Consider the following 12,479-nt stretch of genomic DNA (forward strand, 5'->3'; position numbering starts at 1 on the left):
ACGCCCACTAAGAAGTTCCCAGAGGCGTTTGGAAGAGAAACAGGCCCACAGTATTACAGATACTCCACCGTACTTAGCATCGGGCTTCAGCTGCTTTTCCATGTATCCATCCTGTTATTCACATAAACCCCAACTTGAATGTTTGCTGCTGAAAAAGCTCAAAATAGTCGAAATTATCAACACATCTGGTTCCAATCAAAAGAGCTAGAGTACCGCAAGCTCCCATGTTTGACTCTGGGAGCCCAGTTTCACTTAGTAGAGGTGTGCGAATCGATCCAAAGTACACAGGATATCGATATCAATTTGGTATCAGCATTGGTTTGGAACTAGCATGGCAAGATCGATACTTTAGTGTCAGATTCCCGCTTGAAATGTTTGTTTATTTTTGTGCCGTAAATTCTCAATCGCACCTCAAAAAAGATTTTATTTTGATTTGCTCTCAAATGATCTCTTTTTTTCAGTTTATTTAGGAAAAATGCACGCAAAAATACAAAATATTTCTATATCTTGTTAAAGTATTTTATAGACATGTAGAAACTTTGAATTATTTTGTTCAAACTCAGTACAGAATTTACACAAAGAAAAAAATAACACAAAACACCTAATTGTCAGAAGTTTGTGACATATCAAACTGAAATACAAAGTATCGGTATCGGTGATACTGATACCGATACTTTGTACCAAATCAATACCAAAATATGCAATATTGCACACCTCCACCACTTAGTGCCAAGTGCTTGCTAAACATTCCCTCACAATTTTTAGAGGGAGCAACTTTGAAGCAAAACTGAAATCACTTAAGGACACCACGCATTGGTATTTTTAAATTAAATTATATATGGCAGAAAAAGTTGGGTTTTTTGTGTGTGTTCATGAAATTCATTGTTTCTATAAATGTTAGTACATAACAAATACACATGAGTATCTAGAAATGATGCAAACAAATAAACTCTTGGTTCTTGGGGAAAATTCCAGCAATCAGAGACAGAGAAGTGATGTACCTGTGGCCCACCTTCCTCCTATTTTCCACTTATTCCAGCTCAGCTTTGGTCTAATATTTGGATTAATTGCTCATTTAAAACTGTGATCATCCTCTAACCGAACAACAATAGCATCTCTGTCCTGACGTAAGCACAGGTTTACATCACTCCAATAATCCCAGTGATCCGCAGCCCGCGTGGACTGGTGATGCGCGCGCGCGCGCGCGCGGAGGTGAGTGCGGAGAGCTGCGCACGCGGCCAATTATCGGATGGGCCTGTGATTGGTCGACGGCGAGGTTGCCCGAGAGCCTGTAAAGAGTTTAAAGTGCTGCACGAGAGCACGACGCGGTCACAGACGACGCCAACCGAGCCGAGCGGGTCAGAGAGTCATAAACAGAACCACGAATAGGGAGAAGAAGAAGAAGAAGAAGAAGAAGAAGAAGAAGAAGAAGAAGAAGAAGAAGAAGAGCGAGGAAACGAGAGAGATGACTCTACCGACGGTGCGACAACTTTTCCTGCTGTGTTTGTTGGGGATTTTTGGATGTTTGAGCACAACAGGTAAGCTCAGAGCGACACGGTTTTACCAAGTGGACGTAGTTGATTTTTTATTTAATTGTAATTCGTGTTTCAATGTCAAAACATGGACCGATAACCTGTCCGCGGTGTAAAACTCTGTATGGAGGCTTTATGAACATAAATTGTTTAATTAGAGTAACCTGGGGATTGGTGGGGGTAAATAGATAACAATGTACTTTTAAGATATTTACTTTTATTAAGGCTATACCAAATAATGCCTGAGCACAATAGAGAATAAATAAAAGCAAATCATAATAATAACGAATTTCCCTTTTCCAGCTCCATAAATATGTTTATTCATAAATGGGGGAGAAACATATTGATACTATTAGCAGGGCTCTGCTGGCCTAACAGGGGTTTAATGGGGTTTTTTTTCTTTTTCTCCAAATGTTTTATATAACACAACTGGACTGGGAATTGAGGTAATATTTTCTCAAATAAAAATATTCAGCAACACATGAAAACCGCGTTTCAATAAATCCATGCTAAAAATAAAAAAAAAAGAAGACAGTTATTAAAAAACAAAACAAGAAATTTTAGAACAAAAAAAGATTTCTCCCAATTAGTGTAAAATATAGATTGTGTTATATTAAAATATTAAACCAAACAGGGATTAATGAAAACCTTATGTAATACCCACTTAACGGTTGTTATTTTTTTTAAAGTGCTTTTAATCTGACAAACAAGCCTCATCCGAATGCATATATTCACTGATTATGGCTAAATTAGCATGGAGGTTACATAAGAAAGCTGTAAGGATTATACATGGTTTATATTAAATATGAGACACATAACATGCATTCATTAAAATTACAATGTAGAACAATTCAAAGCTGTGCAGCATGCAGCCATCTTCTCCAAACTCTATTCAGAAGTTGTTTGGAGTTAAAAACAAAAACAAAAAAAAAGAAGTAAAAGCCCAGAGGTAAATGTGTGTTTAACAAAAGTAGAGGTACAAAATCTTTGACAGGGGCAAAAATAAGGAGTGGAAAAAATAATATTGATAGGCTAATGTTCATACAAAATATTGAATACAGGTGGTGAAGGAATGTTAAGTGATATTTGATCAGTATTGTCTATAAAATATGATTTCTTTCCAACTTGGTGTGCCTTTTTACATTTATGACACTAATCAATATGTTAGCCATGTTTAAAAACAGCACTGCAAATTTCATGCTGTGAGAAATTTGGATAAACGTTACCAACTGAGTAAGTAACACTTAAAAAAAAACAACAATCAATTGAGATTGTAGACATTCCAGAGCAGTCTTTAAAGTATATATTTTTGATCTCAATGAGATTAGATAAATGCTAAATAAAGAAATTACACAAACTCGTCCACAATTGCCAGGGTCACAGGCTTAGCATTTAATACGTGCTCGTTTAATTCTTAATTTAAACATAGTTTGAATGACGTGTAGCTTGTGCTCAGATCGCGCACACGTCTGATAGAGAGCACTGCAGCTCATCACAGTCTCTACAACACGTTTTGTTCTTCTCTTTCCCTCCCATCGGCTCCCTCCATAGTAAGGGGCGGACTTTGCTGGAGCAACAAGTCAGCGTTATTGTGACATTAAGCGGTTTAGCCACTGGGGGTCAGCTGAAACCAATTTTTAGCTGATGTTCTGTTAGTCACTAATGATTAGATTCCCCGTAAGAGTCTTAATGATCCTGTGGATTGTTTTCAGTCAGATTGGATTTGAAACCGCTGCTTAAAAGTCCCCTCATTTCGCCTGAAGCCGCACAGAATTACCCAGTCTTTGATTCTCCAGGAAAGTGTGCAAATCTCATTTAAAAATGACTCAAATTGAATGTTTGGAGCAAATTGCTACTGGATGAATTAACACAGTGCGCTCCACAGTGCTGGAGATGCAGTGATATTTTTTTTGCTTCTCACTCAACGTAATTAGAGAATGCTAACTTTATGTGTCCTGTTTGTCCAGATGCCAGTCTTTTTGGACAATGGCGCGATGACACCGCATTACGAAAGGTAGCGAAATAACTTCTCTGCATCCACGTCTCCGCCACCCCTCATCAATCCTCCTCCACTCTTCATGGGTGTTCACTTTGACATCTCACAGATTTTGCCATTTCCTGCTACATTAATGGCCCTGAAGCAGCCATCTTGTTTAATTGTCACAAACTAAAAGTCCAATCAAATACAAATAGATCACACTGATGTGTAGCAGCCAGACCAAGATGAAGCAGTAGTGACTCTGAGCTGTAATTAAACCTATGGATTTTTCTCTATGTCTCCAAAAGCATGCAATTATTTTGAATACTATATTGTGTTCTTGTAATCCGTTACGAAATCCTAAAGCCTCTTGTTGTTTGTCCGAAGGTGCGAGGCGTCCAGAGCGACGATATGAGTAATGTGTTGTGGAGAGACCAAAATGAGGTGAGTCGACATCGCAATCGCTTTGGACTCCCCGAGCGATCGGGCTGCCGTGATAACATTAAACATTTAAGATTGAAGAGAAGAAGAAAAGATTGAGCACCGCATTTCCCGTCAGCCTCGGTTCCCGAAAGAGCGATGATGTGTTTTTCCTCTCAGAGATAATGTGTGTGGATGATGCCATTGTTCACCAAACTCGGAGGACATTTTCTGCAAATGGTTGCCGGCATCAGCTGAGGAGTTTCTATTAGCGTGGATTTCACAACGGCAGCCTCCATTTAAAAAAAAAAAAAATCTGTGATGCAGATTTCATTCTAGGAAAAAGAAACCTAAGGAAGACGAAGGAAAGTTTCGTAAATGCATAATCGGTTTTGGGTTTCGTTCAGTTCAAGGATGCCAAAAGAGTTTCAAGTGGAGGCTCTTTTGTGAATTTACAAACATAATAAAAGGGTTTAAAGAACAGAAATGGTCAAAACTCAACCTGAGTTTCAGTGAATCTGTTCAGCATCGAATCATCAACTTGATCAGCGTAGATATTTTAGGCTTTAGCTGTAGCAGTTTCCAATATCTCTTGACCGGAAACAGGGATAAGTAATAGAAATTCTTTGTTATAAAACTGACAAATTAGCTTTTTTTCCACAAAAGGGCCGCCCCCTGACACAATGGCACCCTGGGCAGTGAGCTGTGTCTCCAACACCAAACACCGCTATCATGACAAAGTAGAAAATAACTACTTTGTCGTAAGCTAGCTTAGAGGGATTGGATGCTATCGTTTTTTGCAGAAAATCTGCAGTTTAATTCCTGGTGAAAACAACTTCTTTTTTTTTACCACTTTTCCTGTGTCATCTTTGTGCTGATTCACTGAACTCAGCTAAATGTATTTTGAGTATAACCACTATTTCTACCAGTAATTCACCTCTCCTTCCCCACGGCTCCATGCAGTCTAACTCAAGAGATCGAGTTCAAATTAAACGGCTTTTATTTCCAAATCAAATGGTGTCACAGGGAATGAACAACCAGCTTTGACATAAAGTAGCAATTATCTGAAATATTTATCTTTCGCTTGCTAGGTTTAAAAAAAAGTTAAAGAAATGTTATAATCCTGGACTTTGTCAGGGTCAAAGCTACGTAACCAGTAGCTTCAGTTGATATGTTGTTCATGCCCATCTAACGCCGAGGTCGACCTACGTCTTTCTGACGTAGCGAGTTCAGCCTGGCCTTGTTTTTTTAGCTCTCAGAAATGATGAGCAGCCCACATTTGTGGTTAAAAAAAAAAAAAAACAACAACTGGCAAATAATTAAATATGGGACAGTGCAGAGGTAAAACACGTAGAGTTGGTCAAATATGCAGAACAACTAGAAGTTATCATAAAACACAGAAAACTATAGAGATAGAACATGCAGAGGTACAACAACCTGGATAAGCAGATAGCACCTCTGAATTTCTCTCTATGCCTCTTGTATATTTGTTCTCTAGAGTTATGACAGGTTATATTATAACATTGTTTTTTCAATTTATATTTCTGATGTTAATCTGTTTATTTCCTTCCACAGGAGCAAGTCCAGAATATTTTCAAAAGGGTAAGACTTTCTTAGCAAATTTGCTTAGTTTTATTCTATTTAACTTATAATTTGGATGGTAAACAGTAGCATATAGTTTAATATAAATGTTTTTTGTTTGTTTTTTTCCTTTCTACTCCACAGTTCCTGTTTCATTACTCCAAAGCGCGCAACTCTGTCGGAGCTGTTCAACAAGAGGTGAGCCAAAAGATGGCCGGCAGCGCCTTTGACTCTTTAGCTGTCGATGCGCCGTTTCTCATCCCACCGTGTGCGTTCTCCAGTAAACCGTCTCACTTGGGTCCAAACGTGAAGATGCGAGGGCGGCACAGTTTGTAAAAACAAGTCCCATCGCACACATGAAGCACATGTACATTATTTATCATATTCAGATGTAAATTTCCTTCTAGATGTTCACTTAGTCATTTAAAGATGTAAAGAAAATTGGAATCCAATTTGGTCGTACAAATCACCGTCTAATGCAGATTCAATTGTTTTATTCTGTAAAAACAATACTCGGGGGTGGGAGCAATAATTCAGCCCCTTTATCCCGTCTAACCACGATTAATGATCTAATCTCTGTTTCTCGTTTAGTCCCACTCAGTTCACCCTTTGATGCGACTTTCGCCCAAACTATCCCAGAGGAGAAAGAAGAAGGTGCTGCTTCTGGTGAGAAAAGTTTTCACTCATGCAGCTCTGGAAAAAAAAAAATTCAAAGCCCACTGCACTGAACCTCGTTGAAAACCTCCTGGTTATTCCACCAAATATTGATTTCTGAACTCTTCCCGAGTTAAAACATTAGTTTTGTTGTTTCTAAATGAATATAAACTTGTTTTCGTTGCATCATTTGAGGTCTGAGAGCGCTGCATCTTTTTTTTGTTATTTTGACCATTTCCCATTTTCTGCAAATAAATACTACATTTTTGCTTGTAATTTCAGAGACATGTTAGTAGTTCATAGAATAAAATAACGTTCATTTTACTCAAACATACACCTAGAAAGAGTAAAATCAGAGAATGGAGCGGCATGTCTTTTTAACTCTACTCATAAAAAGTAATCTTATTAAAATTCTGAGTTGTTCCTTTAATAAGAACAAAAAGAGAAAAACATCGTCTGCAATAATTTATCACTCTGCAGGCCAGTGGATGTTAAAGTCCAGACACCGTCAGAGAAAAGGACTCATTCCATTATTTCTCCTCTGCCTTTAAAGACTTAACCTTTCAGGCAGAGAAGAAGAAGAAGTGATTAGGACGGAGCCCGAATAAATCGCATCAACTTCATCACTGTTCTTGTTCATTGCCTGCTCTCACTGACATTTCTCTGCCTCTCATTACCTGCTGCTAATTGAACAGAAACTCCGAGACCTGCCGGAGGGACTGTTGTAAAGGAGGAGGAATCTGAGAAAGTCAGGGGAGGAAATGACACGCAATGAGGAAGAGGAGGGGAGCAGCTGGCAGCTCCGGCCTGGATGAAGAGTCTACCGATACCGAGCGACAAGCAGCATCTCTTGCTCCGGACGGAAGCATTTTATTTAATTTTTTCCTGAAAAGAAAATTACTTTTAAAGATGAAAAAAAAAAAAAAAAAGTTCTGCGATGACGCACTGGCGTCTCGATTCTTCCGAATGTTACCGAGTTTCTCTCTAAAATAAGATATAAACACTTTAAAACTCATCAGCAGTAACTTTTTTTATTTCAAAAGAGAACTTTGGAAACTAAATGTGGCAAAAAGAGGGAACGTCTAATTAAAGGAGGATGAAATGTATATGTACATTTTGTGACATAATTACCATGTAATAATAATAATAAAAAACACAGTTAAAATTTATGTCTAATGGTTGTGTAAGGTTACAAAAAAACAAAACAAAGGTGTGTTGTTCCAGCAGAGTGGCCTGCCTATGTGCCTTTAAGCAGGACTGAGCTCTGTAGAAATAAAAAAAGATTATATATGATAAAGGAGGTCCTGCTCGGTTCTTTAATGTTCTGTCTCCAAAGGCGTTTTCCTCTGTTGGGAGTGTTTTTTGTTTTGGTGTTTCTCTAATCGTCCTCGTCCTCAGAGCCGCTGTCCTTCCGCGTCGGAAGCGAACTTCTGATCGACGACATCAGCGTGTCTTCGATTTGTTTCCTGGGGTTTTCTTCCAGGTCGGTCTTCACTGCGCCGGTTTCCGATAACCGCCACTCCAGCTCTGCACACACGGAAGGGGGGAAAAAAAAAATGAAACAAGCAAACAATGAAAAAACACAAAGGGAAAATTTCACATAAAGTTTCCAAAACTAAAAAATGAAACAGAAAAATAAGGGAGCGAAATTTTCAAAGCTGCACAAGATTCCCAAAGTCAGGAGTTTATTTCCACTTCAGATACAATAATTTACAGGCGAGAGCGTCGGGTGCAGTTATAGTGCGCAGAGTCAAATGTTGTGCTTCTGTTCCCTAGCAACCCTTAGAAAATGCATACTCGAAAAAAAAATTTGGCCCTACCTTCGACCTTGAGGTTCATGCCTCCGAAAACGAGCGGGCCGATGAACTGGGCCTTCATCTCTCCCTCGAAGTAAACAAAGATGGTGGGCAGGTTGCGGTCGGGGTAGTTGGGGATGCAGGTGGTGGAGATGGATCGGAGGAACTTGGTCTGAGGGAATTTCCTGGCCAGGCCGCTCAGGTGCTGGTTGATGAGGGTGCACAGAGGGATGCTGGGCCGAGACCAGACGGACAGAGAGGTCAGCACTGAACTCTGAACTTTGTACTGAGAAAAATTCATGTTAGGATAGTCTGAAGAAGCGGTAAGCAAAAAGAAGCCGGGTCAAATTTAGTTACCATAGGAACACTGACTTGTTTTAAGCTTGTCTTATCATCTATAAAACTTTGGTTTTGGGTTTGTTTTCTAGTCTTTTCCTAATAACTAAAGTCATCATAAAAAGCAACTTTACACCGTTTCTCTTCTCCAGTAATGTCTATGGTTACATTTAAAAGACATTGTCAAACCTAAATATTTTTGCAATAGGCTGAATTCATTAGGTTAAGACTTACAAAATAAAATGTCCCAACACGGATCGAAAACAGGGAAGCTAGGCGTTTGAATTTTTTTAGCCGATCACCCGACTTTAAAAAGCCTGACCTGCTGATTCCAATTTTGGAAGACACCAATGTTTTTTATCTGAAAAGTTGCTAAATATAGAATAAAGTTGCTAAGTTGGCAACAGTGGGGCGATTATTGTTAATCGGGTAAGTCCCGACGTGCTGGGCGATACGGACTTCAACTTTTATCACGATACTTTGTAGCACTACTGTGGTAACGATAAAAATGACGATTAAAAACTTCTTTATTATGTAACTGCATGGCACAGCATTCATGGAGCCACGAATATAAATGCTGCCGTTGAAAAATTGACGTCACTAAGCTGCACACACAGACTTCGTGTAATCATATTTCCTGAATTTACCGATGTCAAATTTATTTACAATAGCACTTTTAAAAACAGGTTTAAAACGACACCAAAGTGCTGTACAAAAGCGATAACACAATAGAATAAGTTGATGAAAAGAGAGGACAAAAAATAATAATACAAAATAATAATAATGACAGGTGAATAAAATAAAAAATAAAACAAATATTAATCATATTTATTGTTGCTCTTGTGGGGAAAAAACAGAGGAGATAATAGTAAAACTAACATTTTAGTCTGTTTTTGTTAACTAACTGAAATTTATTGTGACAACGATAAATCAAAACTGTTATCACGGTGAGAAATTTTTCACAATAAATGATAAACGACATTATCATTCCCACCTTTAGTGGGCTGGTCTGTCAGTCAGCCCTCTCTGAAGACAGAGAAGACGGAGACAGAGGCTGATTTTCAGACCTTTGCAGAGTTAAATAAGATCAGCGGATAAGAACGGTTTGTCATGCAAGTATCAGAAGATCCGATCACCCAAAATGAAAGAAATCGGGGCAGATTTATCGGGGCACCCCTCCGGGAAGCAGACCTACTGTACATCGACCATCAGCTGACCTACGTTGACCTACCCCTGCTTGTAGAGGTGCAGCACCACCCAGATCCCCTCTCCAGCCTTGTTGACCTCCTTCACGTAATCCTGCCCGGAGATTTCACCCAACTCTCCGAACACGTTCTTCATCTGGGCCGCTTTCCACTCGGCCAGACGTTTCTGTCTGAAAGGAGATGCAGCACGTCAACATCTCTTAAGACGGGGAAATCCTCCCTGGACAACACGCTATGAGTAAATATGACTGGATAAACCAGCATCCAAGCATCACCACTGGGCCAAATACGAATGAAAATCTACATTTTTTCAAACATCCCCAGCTTCCCAGATCTGTTCACACGATACCAGGAAGCAAAGTCATTTCTACTCACTTGTACATCTCAATGGCGGCCTCGTCGTCTTCGCCGAACTCGTCCTCGTTCTCCTCCAGCTCTTCCAGCGTCATGCTCTCGTAGGTTTTCACTGCGGAGACAACAATGATTGGCCGTTTACAGCTCGCTTATTAGTCGAAAACAAGTCGAATAATAAATCTTTGATCGGTTAAAAATATTTAATGAACATACGGCGGCAAATGTTTGTGTGATACTTAACAATAGTCAACAATAATTAATAATACTCATACCAACAGACTGCTGCTGCTGAAGGGCGACTTCCTCCTCTTCGTCATCTTTAGGAGTCTCTTTTGGAGGAAGGATGCCTTTCTTCCTCAGGATATCATTCCACTCGGTGTCTTCGTTCGGGTCCTTCAGATAGAAAAGAGTGGATGATTTTGTTTTGTTTCTCAATTCTTTTTGACATGGTAGTAAAAAATAAGCTGAAATTCATACATGAACGCTGAAACCTTTCTCCGTTTCACATTTGTTTCGTTCCATACTCACCGAAAAGACACATTATTGTTCATGAATATTGTTTGTGTAGCTGTTAATAAGATTCGGGGAGATAAATTGTCATTTTAAACCCGTCTCTTTAATTAATAATGCGGCCGTTCTGAAAAGCTCCTATAGGAACTGAGATGCCTCTATGCTAGCTGGGTGTCACGGCTTCAATCTAAAAGGTCGTAAATTTACATCCAGAGCTACATCTGATCACAGCGAATCGCCTCGTTCAAAAAAAGTCAACCGGATTCATTAGGGAACCATAAAAAGTTGAGCTAACCTGCATTTTGTCCGGTAAAGAAAGTCCCTTGAAATCACACCACCGCTCTTCTCCCTGAAACGGAAACAGAAGGAGCTCACGTTGGGTGATTCCGGAAGAAACCACAAACTCCAAAACTGCTCCAATTAATGCCATGTGTGCTGTTTAATTCTAAAATTCGGCTAATTTCTATAACTATCTTCGTATTGTGCTAAGTTATTATTTTTTTTATTGCTGCACAGTTCTGTGTTTTTCAATTGACAATATCTGGAACTGCTGCTTTAATAGTACGACAAAAATAAAGGTGACACCAACTTCCTTCGGGGCTCAATATGACCAAATAAGGCGTGGGAGCGCAAACATTCCAAGTGACGGCTCTGACAGCGAAACCAAACAGGTGTTAGCCACTCTGACACACAGATGCAGACAAACCGACATGCTTTTTAATAGTTCGTCTGGTACAGTCACTTTATATGCAACTGAAAAAGATTGAAAAATAAAAAAGTCAAAAGAAAAATGTTATTTAGATAGAAACCAGGAGTGTTGTTGGGATCCTAAAAAACTGGTGCCTAAAAATAAGTTTTATGTTATTTGGAAAATAAACATAGGACAAGTTGAACAAGTGATTGAATGTCTTGTAACATAAACCTAAATAATAATTATTAAGGTCAAAGTATCAGCAGCAGACAAAATCATAAGAGTAATATGTGGTAGGTTAGCACCACTTGCTAGCATAAATGCCCAATAAAAAAAAATCAATTCACATCAAACAAGGTGATCTGCAAAGACTGCAGGCTAAGTGAGCATTCAGATCATGTTACAGAGATTGTGGAATAAAATGGGCGTGGCTTACGACACGTGGATGATTTCTATAGGCAGACGTCAAGCTTGGCCTCATCTCCCAATCCTGATACAGGATGTTCAAATCCAATCAGTGGAAGCTGTGGCGTATATCTGTAACTGTCAGCAGATGAAAGGGTCAACTAGTCCAGCACAGAAACACACACTCGGACCTAAGGGCAACTTAAGAGACTAATCAACCCAACTTGAATGTTTTTGGACTGTGGGAGGAAGATGGAGTAACTAGAGAGAACCCAAACATGCACAAGGAGAACACGCTAACTCCACGCAGAGAAAACTTAGACTGACATTTTGAACCTTTTTCCTGAAAGGCAACAGTGTTAACAAGTTCACCACACAAAAAAGGCACCCTTATGCTGGAAAAAGTATAAGCTTTAATAAAAAATACTCAAGTAAATATTTGAATATTTGAACATTAAAGCCACACAAAGACCCAATGTGTTTTAAGGACTAAAAAGAACCAACTGGTTTATTTTTTTTAAAACGTGGTATTATTTTTTGCAAGTAATGTTTTTTCTCTATGAAGCATTTTCCTTGTTTACTTTCGACATTTCAGTTTTCTGCATATCTGCTCAAATAAGTATTTAGCAGTCCCAGATAGCTTGTTCTTAGACTGATTTAAAAGATCTGCCAGCTGACGCACAACAGCACTGTTCTATTAACCACCAGAAAAAACAGGCACAAAATCGACCTGAAACGTGATTTTGATATCTCACTAAAATTGCATTAATAGTTAAAATAATATTTTCACCAGAGTAGAACGGCAGGGAAAAAAAAAAAAAAAGACAACTGGTGTTTTATGTATATAAAATGTTTTTTTATATATATATATTTTTAAAATTGACTTTTTTTATTTTGAAAATGATACGTGGAACGTTTATGACTTCAGATACAATCAGTATTTTTTTTATCAACCTATTGCTACATATATAGAATTAAAAATATCCATGCACGAATAAATAATTAAATTGATTATGC

At 38.7% G+C, this 12,479-nt stretch overlaps 2 protein-coding genes across 2 annotated transcripts; one reads left to right on the plus strand and one right to left on the minus strand.

Moving 5' to 3' along the window:
- Positions 1–1,359: 1,359 nt before the first annotated feature.
- On the plus strand, positions 1,360–7,334 carry nms (neuromedin S). Its single transcript, XM_014473915.2, has 7 exons — positions 1,360–1,538; positions 3,500–3,546; positions 3,898–3,954; positions 5,506–5,532; positions 5,656–5,709; positions 6,103–6,177; positions 6,861–7,334. Exons 1-7 carry the CDS (start codon positions 1,466–1,468, stop codon positions 6,891–6,893), a joined length of 366 nt encoding a protein of 121 aa, XP_014329401.1. The 5' UTR covers positions 1,360–1,465; the 3' UTR covers positions 6,894–7,334.
- Positions 7,181–10,767, minus strand: pdcl3 (phosducin like 3). Its single transcript, XM_023336583.1, has 6 exons — positions 10,662–10,767; positions 10,129–10,249; positions 9,878–9,968; positions 9,529–9,672; positions 7,986–8,194; positions 7,181–7,692 (listed from the first exon to the last, which is right to left on the minus strand). The coding sequence occupies exons 1-6, from the start codon at positions 10,665–10,667 to the stop codon at positions 7,544–7,546; spliced, it is 720 nt and encodes a 239-aa protein (XP_023192351.1). The 5' UTR covers positions 10,668–10,767; the 3' UTR covers positions 7,181–7,543.
- Positions 10,768–12,479: the final 1,712 nt, after the last annotated feature.

Source organism: Xiphophorus maculatus, chromosome 7 (genome assembly GCF_002775205.1).
Source record: "Xiphophorus maculatus strain JP 163 A chromosome 7, X_maculatus-5.0-male, whole genome shotgun sequence".
In the NCBI taxonomy this organism is placed as follows: Eukaryota; Metazoa; Chordata; class Actinopteri; order Cyprinodontiformes; family Poeciliidae; genus Xiphophorus; species Xiphophorus maculatus.